Source organism: Heterodontus francisci, chromosome 6 (genome assembly GCF_036365525.1).
Source record: "Heterodontus francisci isolate sHetFra1 chromosome 6, sHetFra1.hap1, whole genome shotgun sequence".
In the NCBI taxonomy this organism is placed as follows: Eukaryota; Metazoa; Chordata; class Chondrichthyes; order Heterodontiformes; family Heterodontidae; genus Heterodontus; species Heterodontus francisci.
The window spans coordinates 71,531,764-71,554,012 of record NC_090376.1 but is presented as its reverse complement, the minus strand read 5'-3'; the positions used below and the strand labels follow the sequence as shown (position 1 = coordinate 71,554,012).

Sequence of the window (22,249 nt, the reverse complement as noted above, 5' to 3'; positions counted from 1 at the left end):
CTCTAACTTCTCATTATTTCCTTTTGCTTTGCACGGTTAACACTCCTGTCATTAAATCATCTCCTACATAGAAAATAGGAGCAGGAGTAGGCCATTCAGCCCTTGGAGCCTGCTCCGCCATTCATTATGATCATGGCTGATCATCCAACTCAGTAACCTGTTCCTGCTTTCGCCCCATACCCTTTGATCCCTTTAGACCCAAGAGCTATATTTAACTCCTTGAAAACGTACAATGTTTTGGCCTTAACTGTTTTCTGTGGTAGCGAATTCCACAGGCTCGCCACTCGTTGGGTGAACACATTTCTCCTCATCTCAGTCCTGAAAGGTTTACCCTGTATCCTGAGACGATGACCCCTGGTTCTGGACTCCCCCACCATCGGGAACATCCTTCCTGCATCTACCCTGTCAAGTCCTGTTAGAATTTTATAGGTTTCTATGAGATCCGCCCTCACTCTTCTGAACTCCAGCGAATATAATCCTAACCGACTCAATCTCTCCTCATACGTCAGTCCTGCCATCTCAGGAATCAGTCTGGTAAACCTTAGCTGCACTCCCTCTATAGCAAGAACATCCTTCCTCAGATAAGGTGACCAAAACTGAACACAATATTCAAGGTGTGGTCTCACCAAGGCCCTGTATAATTGCAGCAAGACATCCCTGCTCCTGTACTTGAATCCTCTCACTATGAAGGCCAACATGCCATTTGCCTTTTTCACCGCCTGTTGCACCTGCATGCTTACCTTCAGCGACTGGTGTACAAGAACACCACCCAGGTCTCGCTGCATATTCCCCTCTCTGTTTATAGCCGTTCAGATAATAATCTGCCTTCCTGTTTTTGCTACCAAAGTGGATAACCTCAAATTTATCCACATTATATTACATCTGCCATGCATTAGCCCACTCACTTGTCCAAATCACCCCGTCTCTGCATCCTCGTCACAACTCACCCTCCCACCCAGTTTTGTGTCATCTGCATCACTGACCACCTTTTCCTGCCTGATTTTACCTCGCTCCATACCTGCTTAAAAGTTGCTCATCTGTAACTTTTCCAGTTCTGACAAAAGGTTATTGAACTGCAACATTAACTGTTTGTCTCCAGAGATGTTGCCTGCCCTAAATATTTTCTGTTATTTTAGATTTCCAAAATCTGCAGTATTTTGTTTTGTGCTCACTGTATAAGGTACTGGTGAGGCCGCACCTGGAGTACTGTGTGCAGTTTTGGTCTCCTTACTTGAGAAAGGATGTACTGGCACTGGAGAGGGTGCAGAGGAGGTTCACTAGGTTGATTCCGGAGTTGAGGGGGTTGGCTTATGAGGAGAGACTGAGTAGATTGGGATTATATTCATTGGAATTCAGAAGAATGAGGGGGGATCTTATAGAAACATATAAAATTATGAAGGGAATAGATAAGATACAAGTAGAGAGGATGTTTCCACTGGCAGGTGAAGCTAGGACAAGAGGGCATAGCCTCAAGATTAGAGGGAGCAGATTTAGGACTGAATTGAGAAGGAACTTCTTCACCCAGAGGGTTGTTAATCTATGGAATTCCTTGCCCAGTAAAGTAGTTGAAGCTACTTCAGTAAATGTTTTTAAAGGAATTAAGGGATACGGTGAGAGAGCGGCTAAGTGGATCTGAGTCCACGAAAAGATCAGCCATGATCTTATTGAATGGCGGAGCAGGCTCGAGGGGCCGGACGGCCTACTCCTGCTCCTAGTTCTTATGTTCACTTTTTTTCTGAATCAGGTACTTCGAAAGCAGCCTGCTGTTGTAGCTCCACTTTTTAAAAAAGTGACTCTTGACAACGCAGAGCATGTGCAGAGCAATAGCGGACCTCATCAATGCATGAACATTTGCCAGCCTGCCACTATGAATGCGTGCATATGACATCACCACCCCTTAATAGTTGTCTCCATTCACCCGAACAGTACCCTGCTCCCTCCCACCATCCCTGCTTAAATTGCTGCTTCATCCCGCTTGATCCCTGCCACGGCGTTGCCTTCTCTCAGCCATTCGCTCCCGTCCCGCTAGCCGCTCTATCCCTCGGTCACTTGCTCTAGGCCTCCACACCTTCCCTCTCTCAGCCATTTGCTCCCTCCCTTGCGCTTTCTCCCTCCCCCTTGCTCCCCATTGGCAATTTCCCCCCCTCAGCTGCTCGCTCCAGACCTCGCCACTGCTCCCACCCACTCCCAGGCCGATCGTTCCCTGCTCCTGGGAAGGAGCATAAATACCATTTCAAAATGAGCTACTTTCTCTGTTAAGTAGCAGCCCTAAATCTTTGCAGTGAGTTTAACTGACAATTAATTTCCAAATTCAGCAATTTAATGAAATGGAGATGGAGCTGCTGTTTTTGTGAAGCTAAAGGTGGAGTGGTAGGAATTGTCCAGAAACTTGGAGATTCGCAATTCTTCCTCACAAGTTGCTGAATGATTTACACATTAGTAACATCATGTACATTAAACTCTTCACTACGGCAGCAAAATCTGGGCCAATATTTATAAACTAAGTTGGTTTTTGTTTCTCATTTCAATGTGTTGTCAGCATACCATTGCTAACTCTTCTATCCATGCATTGAACAGGGATGGATTATTCTCTAGTTAACATGCCCAGATTTACAGATCCAAAGAGTAATTGCCTGTTCTGAAATCATTACTGGACCGCTACAACAAAAGTGGCTACTTAGGTCAGACATGTATAGTTGCACCATAAATACTGTTTATGCAGTATGGTAATGCATGATTGTCACAATCTGAAATTGTCTATAGAGTAACCGTTGTGTGGCTGAATTAGTATTTGAGACTTGGACAAATAATCCAAAAAAAAGAGTTCAACTCCCACCTTGGTAATGTGAGAATTGGAATTCAGTTTTGAAAGTTTGAAAAAGGAAGAAAAAATGCTGGTTTCAGTAAAAGTGAGAGGCAACCTGTCAGCTTGTTGTAACAACCCAACTTGTTCACTAATATCTCTTGAGGAATGAAACCTACTGTTCTTAAGAACATAACAAAATATCAGCAGGAATAGACCATAAGGCCCCTCGAGCCTACTCGGGCATTCAGTACAATCATGGCTGGTCTAACTCAACTACACTTTCCCACCCACTCCCCATATCCTTTGATTCCGAAAGATGAAGGGCTGAATTTTATGGGCCCCCTTGGGACGTGAACAGAGGCAGGAGGACCAATAAAATTGCGTGAGAAGGTGGGGGCAGAGTGCCCCTCACTTTCTCGATGTTTTACAATTTAGTCCAAAGCAGGGAACCTAAGTGACCAATTAATGAGCACTTAAGGGCCTCTTCCTACCTGTGCCTCAATTTAATAGAAGGTGGAGGGGCTTGCCGCCATAGGAAGACACTGCCAGGCAAACCAGCGGTCTTCTACCAGGGTCAGGTCCCTCCTTTGGGAGCAATTCAGCAACCCTGGGAACAATTGCCATTCCCCCACCCCCAAACCGGGGCCTTCCTGAATGGCCCTGGCGAGCCCAACCCCACTCACCTGGCCTGGGGTCTTCTCTCTCCGCAATGCTGCAGGGGCCTCCTGCAGTACTGGCAGTGGCTACTGCTCCCAGTCTGGTACTGCAGAGTTGCCAGCCACTTGATTGGCTGGCAGCTCTTGAAGGCGGGAGCTCATCCCTTAAATGGACAACGTCGCCGACAGCAGGCAGTTAATTGTCTGCCCGCTGTGGAATTGCAATGGAGCGCCAAGGTGGGGTCTCCACCAACTTTCCAGCCTACTGCCGGGATCTCCGTCATCAGAACAAAATTCAGCCTGGAAAAATCTGCATCTCAACCTTAACGATGGAGCATCCACAACCCTCAGGGGTAAACAATTCCAAAGATTCACAACCCTTTGAGTGAAGAAAATTCTCCTAATTTTGGTCCTACCCTTTAGCCTGAGATAGTGCGTCCGTGTTCTAGATTCCCCAGCCAGGGGAAAACAACCCGTGTGTCCACTCTGTCGAGCCCCTTCAGAATCTTATATGTTTCAATGAGATCACCTCTTATTCTTCTAAACTCCAGCCAGTATAAGTACTCAGCCCCTCATCACAGGACAATGTTCTCATCCCAGGAACCCCGCTAGTGAACCTTCGCTGTACTGTCTCCAAGGCAAGTATATCCTTTGTTACAGCCATGTGATGTGACATGGGTGGTCCCCACTGTTCAACTCCCCACCTGACCGCAGCAAGTGTATTTGTATTGAGTTTAGCCCCTTGGTGTTTTATTTTTCAAATAAACAGACAGCGACAGATTTTCTTGTCAGTTTTAAAATCAAAGTCAATTGTCTATTGATCAATACGCTTAATCCCCAAATTGGCGCAATTGCATCCACTCACATATTTGCTCATGCGCGTGCACACATACACACACACCACATAAACAGAGAAGGGCAAAAGGAAGGTGGTTTTAAGTGGGGTAGAAAGGTTATGACAAACTTGTTGAATTTTCCTAAGACTTGAGTTCTAGATGGTTGCAGGCCTAATATGATTGTAGATTTCTCTTGATTGAAAGTTCTGTTGAAGATGGTGGGTCACTTCCGGCTGTCTCTGCTGTATAATGTCTATGTCTGATTTTTTTCGACAGGGCACGTGCTTTCTGGCTTGAAACCATTTTTTGAAACCACGTGCTTTCTGGCTTGCTGGAATGCCAGCTTTTGCAAGTAGCTTCACCTTCGGGTCAGTCTCTCTCTCTCTGGCTGCCTTTTTGTTTTAAGGTGAAACTGTGTCACCTCTCAGCTCCTGTTAGGAGACACTCTAGTTTCGTCCTCATGGTGATCACACAATGGCCCAGGATGTTGCTACTTCACACTTCCTTTGTTTTAGGAGATGATATTTAATTCTGGAAGGTTTTTAAGATAGGTGTAAGATAGTTTTATTGTTACCTTTTGGCTCTGAAGATTTGTCCTTTGGCTTTGTCAGACTGTTTGGATACACAAAAGGCTAGTGCACTTTTTCTTCGACACCCATTTTGGACCATTGTTCACTTTTTAAAAAATGAACCTTTATTTTGAAGACGGACAATTTTTTTATAACTCTTCAGTAAGTCCGTGAATATGTTATCATCGCACTTCCAATGTGCATGACATCGTCCTTAGATATGGAGACCAAAACTGTGCCCAGTACTCCAGCTGTGGGCTCAAATCCCTATACAATGAGAGCAAGACTTCCTTATTTTTGTATCCCTGGCAATAAAGGCCATCATGCCATTTGCCTTTCTAATTGCTTGCTGTACCTGCATGCTCTCTGTTCCTTGTATGAATACACTCAAGTTTCTCTGAACATTAACATTTAGAAGTTTCACACTTCTAAAAAATATTCTGTTTTATTCTTATTACCAAAATGAATAACCTCACACTTCCCCTCATTATACTCCATCTGCCGCCTTGTTGTCCATTCACTTAACCTGTCTTTATCTCTTTGCAGCCTGTGTCCTCCTCACAGCTTACACTCTCATCTTGCTTTGTATGGTCAGAAAACTTGGATACATTACTCTTCAACTAAGTCATTCATATGGATTATAAATAGCTGAGGACCCAGTAATGATCCTTGCAGCACTCCACTCGTTATAGCCTGCCAACTTGAAAATGCCCCATTTATCCCAACTCTGTACTTCCCATTCATTAACCAATCATCCATCCATGCTAATATATCACCCCCAACTCCATGAACTCTTATCTTGGGTATTAACCTTTAGCGTGGTGCCTTAGAGAATGCCTTTTGGAAATACAAGTATCCTCCATCTACTGACTCACCTTTATTCACCCTACTAGTTACATCCTCAAAAAACGCATTTGTCAAGTAGGATTTCCCTTTAGTAAAACCATGTTGACTTGTTCTAATGATCCGATGATTTTCTAAGTGCATTGTTAAGACTTACTTAAAAATAGAATCTACCATTTTTCAGTTAACTGATTTCAGGGTAACTGGCCTGTAGTCCCCCATTTTCTCACTCTCTCCTTTTTTGAATAGCAGTGTTATATTTATTAACTTCCAATCTGCTGGGACCATTCTAGAATCTAGGGAATTTGGAAAATCATGATCAGTGCATCCACTATCTCTGCAGCGACCTTTTTTAAGAACCTTAGAATGTAGGCCATCGGGTCCTGGGGATTTGTCGGCTTTTAGTCCCTTAAGTTTCTCCAATATTTTTTCTCTGCTAATGTTAATTACCTTAAGTTCCTTACTTTTATTAGCCCCTCCATTACCCTCTATTTCTGGTATGTAATTTGTGTCTTTTACTGTGAAGATGGACAGAAAATGTTTGTTGAACATCTGTCGTTTCCTCATTTCCCAATAATTTCTCCTGGCTCTGCTTCTCGGGGACCAACGTTTACTTTAGCTACTCCTTTTAATATACTTGTAAAAGCACTTACAATCTGTTTTTATATTCCTGGTTGGTATCCTCTCATTCTAATTTTTCCCTTATCAACTTTTTGGTGGCCTTTTGCTGGTTTCTAAAACACTCCCAACCCTCCGGCTTACTAGAGTTCTTCACAACATAAGCCTCTTTTAATCAAAGATAGTCTATATTTGATAAAAAGCTTATAATGTTACTATGGTTAACTTCCCGAATAAGTCATGTATGGATTTTTCTCGAGTTTTTGTTAATAGCATGTATTTTTGTTCAACATTTTGAATAGTGTTTCCCACTGTTCATTTACCACCATACCTTTTAGCCTATTCACCCAATCAACCTTAGCCAGCTCTCCTCTCATACCTATGTAATTGGCTTTGTTTACATTTAAGATGCTTGTTTGGGATTGGAGTATGTCACTCAAAACTTAATATGGAGTTTAATTGTATTACGATTTTTCCCCAGGGGCTTTTTTACTATGAGATTACTAATTAAACCTTTGTCATTACACAATCTAGATCTAAAATAGCTTTATCCCTCGTTGGTTCTACAAATGTATTGTAGCAGGAAACTATTGTGAAAGCATTCTACAAACTCATCTTCTGGACTACTTTGCCTTTGTTCAGTCTATAATGAAGATTAAAGTCCCCAACGATTATTACATTGCTTTTGTTACAAGCTTCCAATTATTTCTTGCTAATGCTCTGCCCAACAGTATAACTACTGTTAAAGGCCTATAAAACTACTTCATCAGCGTTTTCTGACTCGTTATCCCCAATCTCCACTCATACTGATTCTACTTCCTCATCTTCTGAGCAAGGTCCTTTCTTACTACTTTCCTTATGCCATCCTTTATCAGGGCTACTCCTGCTCCTTTTCCATTCTACTTCAATAGATCTGGCCTCAGACTCCAGTTCCACACTAACATGCTTGACTCTTCAAACAGATACATCAAACTGCTATGGCAAATGCTCAAGAAGGCAGCTCACCATCTTCAGATCTTACGAGCAATACCCACATTCTGATTAAATATTTAGTTCATTATACAATATATTTTTAAACAGTTGGCTGTGGTAGGATAGAAGGAAGGGGAATACACAGATTTATTTTCAATTTGAGTTTGGAATATACGTCCACAGTTGCCAGCAATAGTTCAGCATGTCATCCAAGTGACTACTTTGACAATGGAGTGTATCCTAATGTTAGCCTAATATTACACATTTGGCAGGGTCACTGTATTGCTGTTACCCACTAGAACTATGACTGCTTTTGCCTTTTTCTCAACCAGATGCTGCAGCACTACCGAGCTGTGATAGCCAAGAACAATTAATCATGTACCTTACGGAGCTGTATAATTGTCATAAAAAGAATACATTTACCGACACAAAAAACAGCACTTAGGAAAAATAAAAAATGTTCTGTCCTCATTTTAATCTAGTTGTTCCTCATAAAAGGTAAGGAAGGTGAGTGTTTAGACTGGAACAGGTTTGACAGTGATATCCTACATGATCAAAAAAAATTGCAATTCACTGGCCTAGCTTTCTTAGAAATCATTGCAAAGTTAGTTGACATAATAGATGGCAAACTGAATCTAGAACTCTGTAACCCAGAAAGTTAACATTTCAAGAGTTCAAAAATTGGCAAGTGAATTATTGTATGTCCTTCCAATTTATTACTATGTATGATGTTTATAAAAACATTACTCTAGTAAGTGATGCAAATGTTGTACATTAGTCCATATGCTACAAAAATAGACTTACAATGCAATTGCGGCAAAATAGATGACATTCTACCAACATTCACAAAACCATTTCGAACAAAAACAATTTAACAGTCAATATCTGACAAAGTCACTGTTAACAATGTAATTATATTTGCAGTATTAGTCTACAAAATTAAAAATTTGTATGACATCTAAAATTAAAAGTTGGCAATGGGTAGGACAGGCAAAAAAAAACCTGTAAATCAGAAGCTTGGATTAAGAAACATACTTATAACAGTCTAATCATCATCTGAATCAGAATCATTGTTTTTTCCTCTAATTGCCCTTTTCTCCACCTTTGTGATGCATCCACTTTTTCTTTGCAGCTTGAAAGGTGGTTCCATCAAATTTCCACTAAAGTAAGAGAGAATCAGATTTTAGTCACTTTTTTAGCTGAAATCTAAACTCGAAAGTAGGAACTGTTATGCTGCAGCTCAACTTTAGTGAGCAGAAGTAAAAATTGCATTAACATTTACTTCAATAGGCTGAGATAGCTGTAGCTACAAAACAAGAAATTTGCATCAGAAAATTATAGTAGTCTCTGGCAGGAATTGCATGACAAGTAAACAATGGACTCTCTCCAATTGTTGGAGCCAAGTTACGACAATAAATATGGGAAAAATAAACTTATTTGGACCATGCGGATACAAACTGAATGCAAATGCTCTGTAAGTATCAATGGGGCAAAACAGTCTGCTAAACTTCATAACAATCTACACATGAAACTGAACAAATGACATACACATGGCATGAGCTATCCCACAAAATTTTGATTTCCACTTAAATTTTCTAAGTCTTCTAGAGTCTGCCAATTGTCACTGGACCAATAGTATCAGCCTTGGCATAATGGTAGCACTCTTACATTGGAGTCAGAAGGATGTGATTCATGTCCCACTTCAAAGACTACAGGACATAAGCAAGGCTGCCACTTCAGTAATGAGGGAGTGCTGCTTCGGCAGAGGTACTGCCAGATGAGATTTTAAAACCAAAATCCCATCTGTCCTTACAGGTAGATGCAAAAGATCCCATAATGCTTTTTGGAAGAGCAGGAAGTTCTCCTGCCATCCTGACCAATATTTATCCCTCAACTGCACGACTAAAAACCGATTGTCTGGTCACTATCTCATTTGCTGATTGTGGGAGCTCATGTGCAAATTGGCTGCTCTGTTTCGACATTTAGAACAGTGACTATACTTCAGAAAAGAATACTTCATTGGGTGTAAAGCTCTTGAATAGTTTTCTTTTTTAAGAGGGGAGGGGGAAGAGTATTACAACTAATCCTTGTCCTCACCGAGTGTGGGGGAATATTTTGATAACACAGTATTCTGTCTAGACTTCTCCCCCTGAAGCTGATTTGGCATTTATAGCTAAATATCTAATAAGTTTGAAGTTGCACATTATGAAATACATTAAGCATGTTTTCTCTTTGTAAACCACAAAGTCACTTGAAAATCTTTTGGTGTTAGAACATCACTGCTATCAATCCAAAACGATTAAGTTTTTTTTCTCCCGACTAACTGAAAATCAAATTTATCTAACAATGCACCAAAACCAAAAATTAGAGAGTATTACCTGTAGTTAATAATGGAAGCACAGCCCAGTCGCCATTCCAAAGTCTCGGTAGTGAAATTATCTGTGCAACCAAGGTCATCAAACCCAACTATGTAATCTTTAGCTTTTCCATCTTTCACCAAAACCATTGTTGGAATTATTTTGATTCGTAATCTCTCAGAAAGGAAAGGAGCTTTTTCTGCATTTAATTTAATGAACTTGGTTTCAAAGTGCTTTTTAGCCAGAATAGCTAAGTGCTTGTCTACTATCTTGCATCTGTACATAAAAGAACAAATTAAAATTACATAGTGAATGGACTTCAAAGCTGTCATGTATAAATGCAGAAATACTTAACACAGAGGAGTAATACAAAATGATTCAACAACATCTGAAATACTGGAGAGGGGCGACTTTAGAGCTGAAGAAACACGACTAACTAGGACCATGATCTTCAAAACTGAAGGTTGAAGGTAGATAGCTGATCAATTATTCCCATTGATGGGTAATTTGAAAACAAGGCCACAATCTTAAGCATTAGATACTCAGAAAAAACTTTTTCATGTAATGAATTATTGGAATGCTTTGCCACAATAGTGACTGATGTTAGATTACGGTTTTAAAAAGTACTGGATAATTACTTAATATAAAATGATATGTTTAAAAAATAGGAAGGAGGGTTGTGCTGTATGAGACCCCTCTCCAGGGTTGGCCTTACATGTTTTCATTTTTCCTGGGGCACCCCATTCAGTGAACCATGTTACAAGTTATCCACAAAAAATTATTGGGTAATGGGAGACTAGAAAGTCAGCGCTGGCAGCTTTTTTCACCTCTTCACTCAGATCCATTCTTTTAGTGCTAGAATAGCTCATCCTGCTCAAATTTCCTGTTGCATCCACCTGCTTCTTCAGAAACTGCTTCATTTGGTCTCATTGGAATTACTTACCACATGGCATTACATTTTACAAAGACTCCACCGCGCAGGCAAATGAACACATTTAAACAGGAAGATTTACAACTGCCGTTGAAGTTCATATGTTGAAATTAGTACTGTGGAAGCTGTTGCATCGGTTGAAATAAACACACACTTGGGCTAATGCTGAACTCAAGTAAGGCACTGATGGCAGGGGTGGGGTGGACTGGATTTAGGGAAACCTTTTTGACCTGGACAAGCAGCATGACTTAACAGATCAGCTGTTCTCGTACCAAAAGATCTTGCCAGCAGCAGTGTAACAAACAGCAGTGCGGATAAGGTTTCTTCATCATCCACCAATTTCAATTATCTGATGTGGAGATGGGAGACTGGGGGTGGAGTGGTGGGGGAGATTAAGAAAAAAAAAAGTAATTTCTTTTGGTTCAATAAATCTTGAAGTTTTGGTAATCTTGCTTACTTAACACCCAAATAATTGCAATTATAATTACCCTCTGTTTCCTAAGTTCAAAAAACAAAAGTTCTTCTGTTTTGTCATCTTGATAGAGAAAATGTGATTCCTCACCTTAATGTGGTATCTCTGTAAAAGTGGCAAACCACATTTATACTCTCTTTAACTTCTTGAAAAAAATCTTTTTCACTGGGAATCTCCTTGTATTCGCCATGGCCCTTGGAAAGCCATTCCTGTATGTGGATTGAAAGCATTAGAATAAAATATTTAAATGCCTTGTATCGAAAAAGCACAAAACTATGTTTAAAATAATTGTTACATTAAAGCAAGTCAATTTAAAAGCAAAGCTCTGTTCACTTGAGTTTTATACAGTAATTTCCATTTCCATTATGATGAAGTCAGGAAAAAGAATTCAGGACAATAAAATTAATGTAAAATTTCTTTGCTGCGACAAAATACTAATCCAATTTGCTAATATGGTGCTATCTGGAACTAAAACATGGATGTGTTTGCTTCGTGAAAGTTTCCACCTGTTTCTGATGTTGTGCTTTTTTCATTGATTCAAGCCTCTTTTCTCGGAGTTTCTCCAGTTCATCTGCATCCATCTTTTCAAACTTTTCAATCTCCGTATCTAGATGTTGTTCAACTATTTCAGTTGTCTGCAGCATTTGCTGCTCAAGGACTTTACTGAGCATAGCCACTGAGGGGTTACTTGCCATCCTTGTGAATTAGGAGAACACTGTACACAATTCCTAAAGGAAAATATAGCCAGGTACATTTGTTTAAACAAAAATTAAGCATATTAATACAGTAAATTTATTACTGTCTAGGAGCAATATTTCATTCCACATATTATCTTCAACAGTTCTAACCATCTAATTAAGTCTTCCGTATAGTGCACATTAAATGTGTTCTGTGCACCAAAATCTCATTTTTCCTGATCAATTAAAAATATTAACTTCAATATCTGTGCACATCTGCAAAAATAATTTCCTTCTTACCACTGTCACCACCCCCCCCCCCCATCCCCATCCCCACTTCTTCCTGGCCCAGACCCTTCAGTGGGCCTATTGGATCCCCTTAAGCCTTTACCATTCTTTTGTTTATTTGATTCTTTCCAGCCTCAGCTGCTCCATTTTTAAAAAATTCTCCCCTCCTTCAGCTGCTGCTCTTCCTTTATGGATTTCCAGCAGGGAGGCTCTCCCCCACTGAGTGGTGGTTCTTGTTCTCTCCTACTATTCTTCCATTGAGTACTGCCGGGGGGGAGGGGTCGGGGAGACCCAAAAGAGGAACTATGAAAAAAAAGGGCAAATTCAATAAAGGAGACTGAGGCAATAAACAAGATGCAAGGAGGAAAAATATACTTCTGCAACACTCCCAATTGTCAGACTTTTAAATTTTTCTTACACATTTCACCATGAAAATGACCCATTACAAAATGCTCCGAAAGCCTCCATTAGTAATCGAAAAAAATCACCACATCGTCAACACTAAAGCCACTATTTTTCTATAACTCAAATTAAATATTAGGCCCAATACACGATATAATCAAAATGGATATTGTATTTTAGGTTCACACGGATCTACAATATTTTTAAAAGGGATCAAGTTCAAATGTTATCAAAAGCTTAGGAATTAGATTTGAATTTAAGATATAGGGGTTATTTCCCTAATTTGCATGGATTTCTGAAGTTTCCTCACATATTGAGGCTGAGATACGAATTTATCATGGAGCACCTATGGTGAAAATGCTCATAGACCTGAAGCCTAATGAAATCCAGAGAAAAGAATCCTACAATTACTTAAGCTAAATTAGACTGTTTAATATTTTTAAAGTGGCATCTTAATCAGAATTGCAACTATTAAAGCACATTCCTAACGGGCCGGGTCCACACTAGCCTGATGTGTTCAGGTTAGTAACCACACCTATTTGTGGAAACGAATGAAGGCCAATTTGAACAAGGACAGGATCACATATTATCAGCCCAAAACAGCATCAGGAGCAAATGCTGTATTAAAACTGCAAAAATCACTAAACGGCCGTTGACAGGTTGTATTGCAAAAAAGACTGAAAATTCCGATCGGGACCAACAGAGGCACAGCCCCGCATTACTAGTATTAAACTAATGGGAAATTGTAAACTGTTATCTATTGAACCTCCATTATTACTTCAGGGATAGGGAGACACCAAACTTTCGGTACCACGGAGAACCATTTGAAGAGAGGGGTTGTAATGGGGAGGGGGGGGAGTTTCTGTGCGCACCGCGAACCGACAACTTTCAAGTACCATCCGACATTTCTACGCTTAACCTACGCCTCTCAGCGGCCCTGCCTCTGCTCAGCAAAGGCCTAAGCGACAAACACGGATGGGCCCGCTCTCTGTACATAAATACACTGGATTCATTACTCATCGAGGATATGGCTACGGACACTTGGCCCGCTACTTACACGGCTTTATTCCGCCCGGCCTCTCGCACCGCCTGCTTCCTGCCCCAGTCTATCACTGGCGAACTATCTGCGGGGTTAGAGGTCACTGCTTGCTTCCCGGCAACCGTCGAAGAATCGGGTCAAGGGCCGGGCCGGGCCAAGACAAGACAAAGGGCTGCGTGGAGAGCCAGGCTGCCCCCCTCCGTCCTTTAATGCTATCTTTATGTTCGAATATAGTTACTGGTATTTTATTCTTTACGTGATTATTTATAGGTGGAGTTAATGCTAAAATTACGAAGTCCGCCCCTTTGAGTCTATGTTAATCTCATTTCCTACTGCAAAATATCTGTTAAGATGTTTCCAACGCTGTTCTCAAATTGGGACTGTCACAACATAATGTCAAATACCTTACTGCAAGGGGATGTACGAAATGTTCAATATTTTCCTTTTCATACCCGTGCACGAATTTACGGTGAGCGCAGCAGAGGAAGAACATAATTGAGCCAATAAAGGAACATTTCCGCATTTGGAGAATACGCCTTGAGTGCTTTAAGTCTACTCAAAAAACTTAAACAGTTTGTATTTATTTATATAGCACCTTTAACGTCGTAAAATGCCCCAAGATGCTTCAGAAGGACATTATGAAAAGAGAATTGACTCCGAGCCACATAAGGAGATTTAAGACCAAATGACCAAAAGATTTTTTTTTATTTCCAAAATATACTTTATTCATAAAAATCTGTAAAAATTACATTGCCAAACAGTTTCCAAACAGCACCAAAAAATACAAACATTGCAAGGGAGATCAGTTTCCTTCAATACTGTCATGAGTTTCTTCCCAACCCTTCCGTTTCACAATTGTCATGTCAATTACAGTTTTACATTTACAGCAATTGAGAATATTAACGATACAGTTCGAGGGGTTTCCCAGTGATCCAGCCCCTCAGTCCAGCTTGGTGGGGGAACCTTACACTGTGGTCTTTCCCCATTGAGCCTTTGCTGCGGCTGCCCCAAGCTTTAGTGCGTCCCTCAGCACGTAGTCCTGGACCTTGGAATGTGCCAGTCTGCAACATTCGGTGGTGGACAACTCTTTGCGCTGGAAGACCAGCATGTTTCGGGCAGACCAAAGGGCGTCTTTCACCGAATTGATAGTCCTCCAGCAGCAGTTGATGTTTGTCTCGGTGTGCGTCCCTGGGAACAGCCCGTAGAGCACAGACTCCTGTGTTACAGAGCTGCTTGGGATGAACCTTGACAAAAACCACTGCATCTCTTTCCACACCTGCTTTGCAAAGGCACATTCCAGGAGGAGGTGTGCGACCGTCTCTTCCCCACCATAGCCAACGCGGGGGCACTGTGCGGAGGGGGCGAGACTTCGGGTGTGCATGAAGGATCCGACGGGGAGGGCCCTTCTCACCACCAGCCAAGCTACGTCTTGGTGCTTGTTTGAAAGTTCTGGTGGTGAGGCATTCCGCCAAATGACTTTGACGGTCTGCTCGGGGAACCATCCGACAGGATCCACCGTTTCCTTTTCCCGTAGGGCCTTGAGGACATTCCGTGCAGACCACTGCCTGATGGACCAGTGGTCGAAGGTGTTTTCCCGCAGAAACTGCTCCACGAAGGATAGGTGGTACGGCACGGCCCAACTGCATGGAGAGTTCCGCGGCAATGTGACCAGGCCCATCCTTCGCAACACCGGGGACAGATAGAACCTCAGCACGTAGTGACACTTGGAGTTTGCGTACTGGGGATCTACACACAGCTTGATGCAGCCGCACACGAAGGTGGTCATCAGGATGAGGGCCACGTTGGGTACATTTTTCCCGCCCTTGTCCAGAGATTTGAACATCGTGCCCCTCCGGACCCGGTCCATTTTAGATCCCCAGATGAAGCGGAAAATGGCTCGGGTGACTGCCACGGCGCAGGAGTGGGGTATGGGCCAGACCTGCGCCACGTAGAGCAACAACGTGAGCGCCTCGCACCTGATGACCAGGTTCTTACCCACAATGGAGAGAGATCGCTGCCCCCACATGCCCAACTTTTGTCGTACCTTGGCTACTCGCTCCTCCCATGTTTTGGTGCACGCCCCGGCCCTTCCGAACCATATCCCCAGCACCTTCAGGTAATCTGACCTGACGGTGAAGGGGACAAAGGATCGGTCAGCCCAGTTGCCAAAGAACATGGCCTCGCTCTTGCCGTGGTTAACTTTGGCTCCCGAGGCCAGTTCGAACTGGTCGCAGATGCTCATCAGTCTGCGCACGGACAGCGGATCCGAGCAGAAAACGGCGATGTCATCCATGTACAGGGAGGTTTTGACCTGAGTGCCTCCGCTGCCTGGGATTGTCACCCCTCTTATGCTCGCATCCTTCCTAATAGACTCAGCAAAGGGTTCAATACAGCAAACAAACAAGACCGGGGACAGAGGACAGCCCTGTCTGACTCCAGATTTGATTGGGAAACTTTCCGATTCCCACCCGTTGATTGAGACTGCGCTACTGATGTTTGTGTAGAGCAGTTGGATCCAATTGCAGATTCCCTCCCCAAACCCCATTTTGGAAAGCACGTCCATCATGTAGGTGTGCGATATCCTGTCAAAAGCCTTCTCCTGGTCCAGGCTGATGAGGCAGGTGTCCACCCTCCTGTCCCGTACGTAGGCGATCGTATCCCTGAGTAGCGCGAGGCTATCAGAGATCTTCCTGCCGGGTACAGTACAGGTCTGATCGGGGTGAATCACCAGCTCCAGAGCAGACTTGACTCGACTGGCTATGACTTTGGACAGAATCTTGTAATCAACATTAAGCAATGAGATGGGCCGCCAATTTCTGATTTCTGCCCTCTCCCCCTTCTGCTTGTAAATGAGGGTGATGATGCCTTTTCTCATGGATTCTGACATGCTACCGGCCAGGAGCATACTCTCGTATACTTCCAGCAGGTCCGGGCCGACCCAGTCCCACAGGGCCGAGTACAACTCGACCGGTAAGCCGTCGCTCCCGGGAGTTTTACTCGCCTCGAAAGACTCGACGGCCTTTGTCAGCTCGTCCAGAGTTAGCGGCTTGTCCAGTCCCTCCCTCCTGCTGTCATCTAAGACCTCTGTGATAGATGACAGGAAGGACTGGGAGGCTCTGCTGTCTGTGGGCTTCGCGTCATACAACCCAGCATAAAAGGATTTGCTGATCCTTAGTATGTCGGACTGCGAAGACGTTACCGAGCCATCTTCTTCCTTCAGGCTGCTGATAACAGAGCTCTCTCTGTGTACCTTTTGGAAGAAGTAACGCGAGCACGTCTCATCCTGCTCGATGGAGCGGACTCTGGACCGGAAGATGATCTTGGAGGCCTCCTTGGCAAAGAGCGAGGCCTGCTGGCTCTTCACCTCTTGGAGGTCCTCCTTGACCTCGACCCCCATTGACTGCAACCGGAGTAGATTTTGCATAATTTTCTGGAGTCGGGACAGTTCCCTCTGTCTCTCTCTCGCCTTCTGAACACCTTTGTGGATGAAGAACCTCTTGATGTTCTCCTTAATCGCTTCCCACCAGTGAACTGGAGACTCAAAGAGGGGTTTCACGGTCCTCCAACCTTTGTAATCCCTTTTGAGTTCCTCAACGTTCTCTGGGGTCAGCAGTGTCGCATTGAGCTTCCACGTCCCTCTGCCAACCCGCTGGTCGTCCTGTAAGTGACAGTCGGCCAGTAAGAGGCAGTGGTCGGAGAAGAACACCGGCTTGACGTCGGTGGATCCGACCGTGACCGCACGGGACACAAACAGGAAGTCAATCCTGGAACGGGCAGACCCGTCCGATCTTGACCATGTGTATCTGCGCTGCGCTCCGTCTGCAGGTTTGCTGAAGACGTCGTGCAGTTTGGCATCCTTAACTGTTTCTATTAGGAATCTGGACGTAGCGTCCAGTTTGCTGTCGTCACTGCCGGATCGTCCAGCCGCATCGATGATGCAGTTGAAGTCACCGCCTAGGATGACCGGCCTGGACGTCGCCAGCAGCAGTGGGAGCTGCTGGAAGACGGTCAGCCGCTCGCTGCGTTGTACCGGGGCGTACACGTTGATCAACCGGAGCGGAGCGTTGTTGTACATCACGTCTGCTACGAGGAGGCGGCCGCCCACCACCTCCTTAACTTCGGAGATGGTGAAGTTACCTCCCCGCAGCAGAATACCCAGGCCGGAGGAACGGCAGTCATTACCCCCCGACCAGATCGATGGCCCGTGGGACCACCATCGCAACCACTGAGGTGCTGAGGTGTGGTATTCCACACTCCTGCAGAAACAGTAGGTCAGCTTTGACCTTGGCAAGGTAATCCAAGGTTGAAACACATCGCGTAGTCGATTTAATGCTACGCACATTAATGGAAGCAATTCTTATACCCATTTTTTACTAAAAATTAGTTGTTGCTTCCCATACCATTTGTCCTCGCTAGTCCCAGTCCTTCGGGATGTTCCTGCATACCCATCGTGTGCGCAAGCAGTTTCACGTTGGTTGGGCTCAGAAACCCCTCCTGATTTTTCATGCAGGGTTTGTGCCGCTCGGGTGACATCGGGGGGGTCTTGTAGGCAGAGAGCATTGGGTTGTCCTCAGCTGCTTCCATCTGTTCCTCCTCGAAAACATCACAGCTCCCGGTCTCCCGGAGCTCAGGTGCGCCAGACGTGTCTTTGCTCCCGGTGTCCCGGAGCTGAGATGCGTTGGCCACGTCGTTACGTGTGGGGCATTGGGGTTGGGGCACGCTGGGCCCATCACAGCTTCCAGTGCCCGGGGGCTGGGATGCCTTATCATCCATCTCGGAGTTCTGCCGCCTCTTTTGAAGGGGCTGTCGTTCCAGCATTTCCCCGTCCAGTGAAGAGGAGTTGTTGCAGTCTGATTCAGAAGAGACCCTCCTCTTGCCACTGGTTTGGGTGGTGGCTTTGGGATGTTTTTTCTTTGTGGTTTTCCTCTGGACCACTTGCCACTGAGCTGTTTGTCCATCTGCTGCCTCCTCCTCCATTGATTCTGTCTGTGGAGGAGGGGTTTCCGGGCGCTGGGTAGGTGCTGGGTCGTTGGTTTCAGCTGCCTCCCCTTCCTTCTCAGGTTGAAGTTCCTCGCTGCGGAGAAGGTTGCTGGTCTCCTTTCGAACAGCGGACGCCTTCGTCGAACCTTCTCCCGGCCTTTCCTTGGACCTTGCCGCCTGAGCATAGCTGAGGCAACGTTTGGGGCAGGTCTTGTAGAGATGGCCTGCCACACCGCACAAGTTGCAACACTTAGTCTGCTTACAGTCCTTGGTCTGATGGCCTTCCTCCTTGCAGTTCTTGCAAACAACCGTGCTGCAGTTGGCTGCCATGTGACCAGATTTGCCACAGGTGCGGCAAACTCTGGGCTGCCCAGCGTAGACCAAGAAGCCTCGACTTCCCCCGATCGCGAAGCTGGAGGGAGGGTGGATGATGGCTCCACTGGGATCTACCTTCAAGGTCACCTTGACCTGCCGCTTGCTGGTCCAGATCCCAAAGGGGTCCTTGACATCAGTGCTGCTGCCGGCCACCTCGACGTACCTGGCGAGAAAGGTGAGTACATCCACCACCGGAACATGGGGGTTGTAGAGGTGAATCGTCACCACCCGGTCCCGTTGTGACGGAAGCGTGAAGAGCGGCTCCGCTGTGAGGATCGACAGTGGCGCCCGGTCCCCTTTCTCCTTGAACGCCTTCAGGAACTTGATGCATCCCGCCACGTTCCGGAACGTCACGTCGAAGTATCCACTGCTGGGGAAATCCTGCAGGCAGAAGACGTCCGTCGCTTGAAATCCGCAGCAATCGAAGAGAATTTTCTTGATGAAGAAGGTGCGATCGACCGGTGCATCTCCTTCCTTGTCCTTCACGACCACCCGAACGGTGTTGCGCACTCCCTGGCCCGAAGCTCGAAAATTGGTTATAGCCATTTTACTCAAAGCTTCCCCAGGATCAAAAGGCAATGATCATGGTCTCTTCTCAATCAAATAAGCACTGATAAGAACAGATACTACACTTGATCTTAGCCAAAAGGCCGAGAACCAAAAGATTGGTTATAAAAAGGTAAGTTTTGAGTGACTTAGAGAACACTGAGGTAGCATAATTAGGCCCAACCCAGATGAAGGCAAATCCTTTTACGCTTGCTGCGGGGAGGTAACTTCACCATCTCCGAAGTTAAGGAGGTGGTGGGCGGTCGCCTCCTCGTAGCAGGCGTAATGTACAACAACGCTCCGCTCGGGTTGATCAACGTGTACGCCCCGGTACAACGCAGGGAGCAGCTGACCGTCTTCCAGCAGCTCCCACTGCTGCTGGTGATGTCCAGGCCGGTCATCCTAGGCGGTGACTTCAACTGCATCATCGATGCGGCTGGACGATCCGGCAGTGACGACAGTAAACTGGACGCTACGTCCAAATTCCTAATGGAAACAGTTAAAGATGCCAAACTGCACAACGTCTTCAGCAAACCTGCAGACGGAGCGCAGCGCAGATACACATGGTCAACATCGGACGGGTCTGCCCGTTCCAGGATTGACTTCCTGTTTCTGTCCCGTGCTGTCACGGTCGGATCCACCGACATCAAGCAGGTGTTCTTCTCCGAGCACTGCCTCTCACTGGCCGACTGTCACTTACAGGACGACCAGCGGGTTGGCAGAGGGACGTGGAAGCTCAATGCTACACTGCTGACCCCAGAGAACGTTGAGGAACTCAAAAGGGATTACAAAAGTTGGAGGACCGTGAAACCCCTCTTTGAGTCTCCAGTTCACTGGTGGGAAGCGATCAAGGAGAACATCAAGAGGTTCTTCATCCACAAAGGTGTTCAGAGGGCGAGACAGAGACAGAGGGAAATGTCCCGACTCCAGAAAATTATGCAAAATCTACTCCGGTTGCAGTCAATGGGGGTCGAGGTCAAAGAGGACCTCCAAGAGGTGAAGAGCCAGCAGGCCTCGCTCTTTGCCAAGCAGGCCTCCAAGATCATCTTCTGGTCCAGAGTCCGCTCCATCGAGCAGGATGAGACGTGCTCACGTTACTTCTTCCAAAAGGTACACAGAGAGAGCTCTGTTATCAGCAGCCTGAAGGAAGAAGATGGCTCGGTAACGTCTTCGCAGTCCGACATACTAAGGATCAGCAAATCCTTTTATGCTGGGCTGTATGACGCGAAGCCCACAGACAGCAGAGCCTCCCAGTCCTTCCTGTCATCTATCACAGAGGGCTTAGATAACAGCAGGAGGGAGAGATTGGACAAACCGCTAACTCTGGACGAGCTGACAAAGGCCATCGAGTCCTTTGAGACGAGTAAAACTCCCGGGAGCGACGGCTTACCGGTCGAGTTGTACTCGGCCCTGTGGGACTGGGTCGGCCCGGACCTGCTGGAAGTATACCAGAGTATGCTCCTGGCCGGCAGCATAGCTGAATCCATGAGGAAAGGCATCATCACCCTCATTTACAAGCAGAAGGGGGAGAGGGCAGAAATCAGAAATTGGCGGCCCATCTCACTGCTTAATGTTGACTACAAGATTCTGTCCAAAGTCATAGCCAGTCGAGTCAAATCTGCTCTGGAGTTGGTGATCCACCCCGATCAGACCTGTACTGTACCCAGCAGGAAGATCTCTGATAGTCTTGCACTACTCAGGGATACGATCGCCCACGTACGGGACAGGAGGGTGGACACCTGCCTCATCAGCCTGGACCAGGAGAAGGCTTTTGACAGGGTATCGCACACCTACATGATGGACGTGCTTCACAAAATGGGGTTTGGGGAGGGAATCTGCAATTGGATCCAACTGCTCTACACAAACATCAGTAGCGCAGTCTCAATAAACGGGTGGGAATCGGAAAGTTTCCCGATCAAATCTGGAGTCAGACAGGGCTGTCCTCTCTCCCCGGTCTTGTTTGTTTGCTGTATTGAACCCTTTGCTGAGTCTATTAGGAAGGATGCGAGTATCGGAGGGGTGACAATCCCAGGCAGCGGAGGCACTCGGGTTAAAACCTCCCTGTACATGGATGACGTCGCCGTCTTCTGCTCGGATCCTCTCTCCGTGCACAGACTGATGAGCATCTGCGACCAGTTAGAACTGGACTCGGGAGCCAAAGTTAACCACGGCAAGAGCGAGGCCATGTTCTTTGGGAACTGGGCTGACCGATCCTTTGTCCCCTTCACCGTCAGGTCAGATTACCTGAAGGTGCTGGGGATATGGTTCGGAAGGTCCGGGGCGTGCACAAAAACCTGGGAGGAGCGAGTAGCCAAGGTACGACAAAAGTTGGGCATGTGGGGGCAGCGATCTCTCTCCATTGTGGGTAAGAACCTGGTCATCAGGTGCGAGGCGCTCACGTTGTTGCTCTACGTGGTGCAGGTCTGGCCCATACCCCACTCCTGCGCCGTGGCAGTCACCCGAGCCATTTTCCGCTTCATCTGGGGATCTAAAATGGACCGGGTCCGGAGGGACACGATGTTCAAATCTCTGGACAAGGCCGGGAAAAATGTACCCAACGTGGCCCTCATCCTGATGACCACCTTCGTGTGCGGCTGCATTAAGCTGTGTGTAGACCTCCAGTACGCAACCTCCAAGTGTCACTACGTGCTGAGGTTCTATCTGTCCCCGGTGTTGCGAAGGATGGGCCTGGCCACATTGCCGCGGAACACTCCATGCAGTTGGGCCGTGCCGTACCACCTATCCTTCGTGGAGCAGTTTCTGCGGGAAAACACCTTTGACCACCGGTCCATCAGGCAGTGGTCTGCACGGAATGTCCTCAAGGCCCTACGGGAAAAGGAGACGGTGGATGTGTCGGATGGTTCCCTGAGCAGACCGTCAAA

General features: G+C 45.6%; 1 protein-coding gene and 1 pseudogene across 5 annotated transcripts; both read right to left on the bottom strand.

Annotated features, from left to right (window-relative positions):
* Positions 1 to 7,758: 7,758 nt before the first annotated feature.
* On the bottom strand, positions 7,759 to 13,971 carry txndc9 (thioredoxin domain containing 9). 5 transcript variants are annotated; one of them, XM_068033893.1, is made up of 5 exons: positions 13,871 to 13,971; positions 11,567 to 11,788; positions 11,151 to 11,269; positions 9,679 to 9,933; positions 7,759 to 8,460 (listed from the first exon to the last, which is right to left on the bottom strand). In XM_068033893.1, exons 2-5 carry the CDS (start codon positions 11,753 to 11,755, stop codon positions 8,346 to 8,348), a joined length of 678 nt encoding a protein of 225 aa, XP_067889994.1. In that variant the 5' UTR covers positions 11,756 to 11,788; positions 13,871 to 13,971; the 3' UTR covers positions 7,759 to 8,345. The 5 variants fall into 5 exon arrangements, with proteins under 5 accessions (XP_067889994.1, XP_067889997.1, XP_067889993.1 ...); XM_068033896.1 differs by having other exon boundaries at positions 13,876 to 13,934; XM_068033892.1 differs by lacking the exon at positions 13,871 to 13,971 and adding an exon at positions 13,485 to 13,850.
* A 5,403-nt stretch (positions 13,972 to 19,374) lies between these two features.
* LOC137371617 (U2 spliceosomal RNA) lies at positions 19,375 to 19,483 on the bottom strand (annotated as a pseudogene).
* Between the last annotated feature and the right edge of the window lie 2,766 nt (positions 19,484 to 22,249).

Coding starts and splice junctions, on each gene's coding strand:
- txndc9 (XM_068033893.1), bottom strand. CDS start 11,755: ATGGCAAGTAACCCCTCAGTGGCTATGCTCAGTAAAGTCCTTGAGCAG. Junction 11,270..11,566: donor AAGCACAACATCAGAAACAG/GTGGAAACTTTC, acceptor ATCCACATACAG/GAATGGCTTTCCAAGGGCCA. Junction 8,461..9,678: donor GCTTCCATTATTAACTACAG/GTAATACTCTCT, acceptor CTCTTACTTTAG/TGGAAATTTGATGGAACCAC.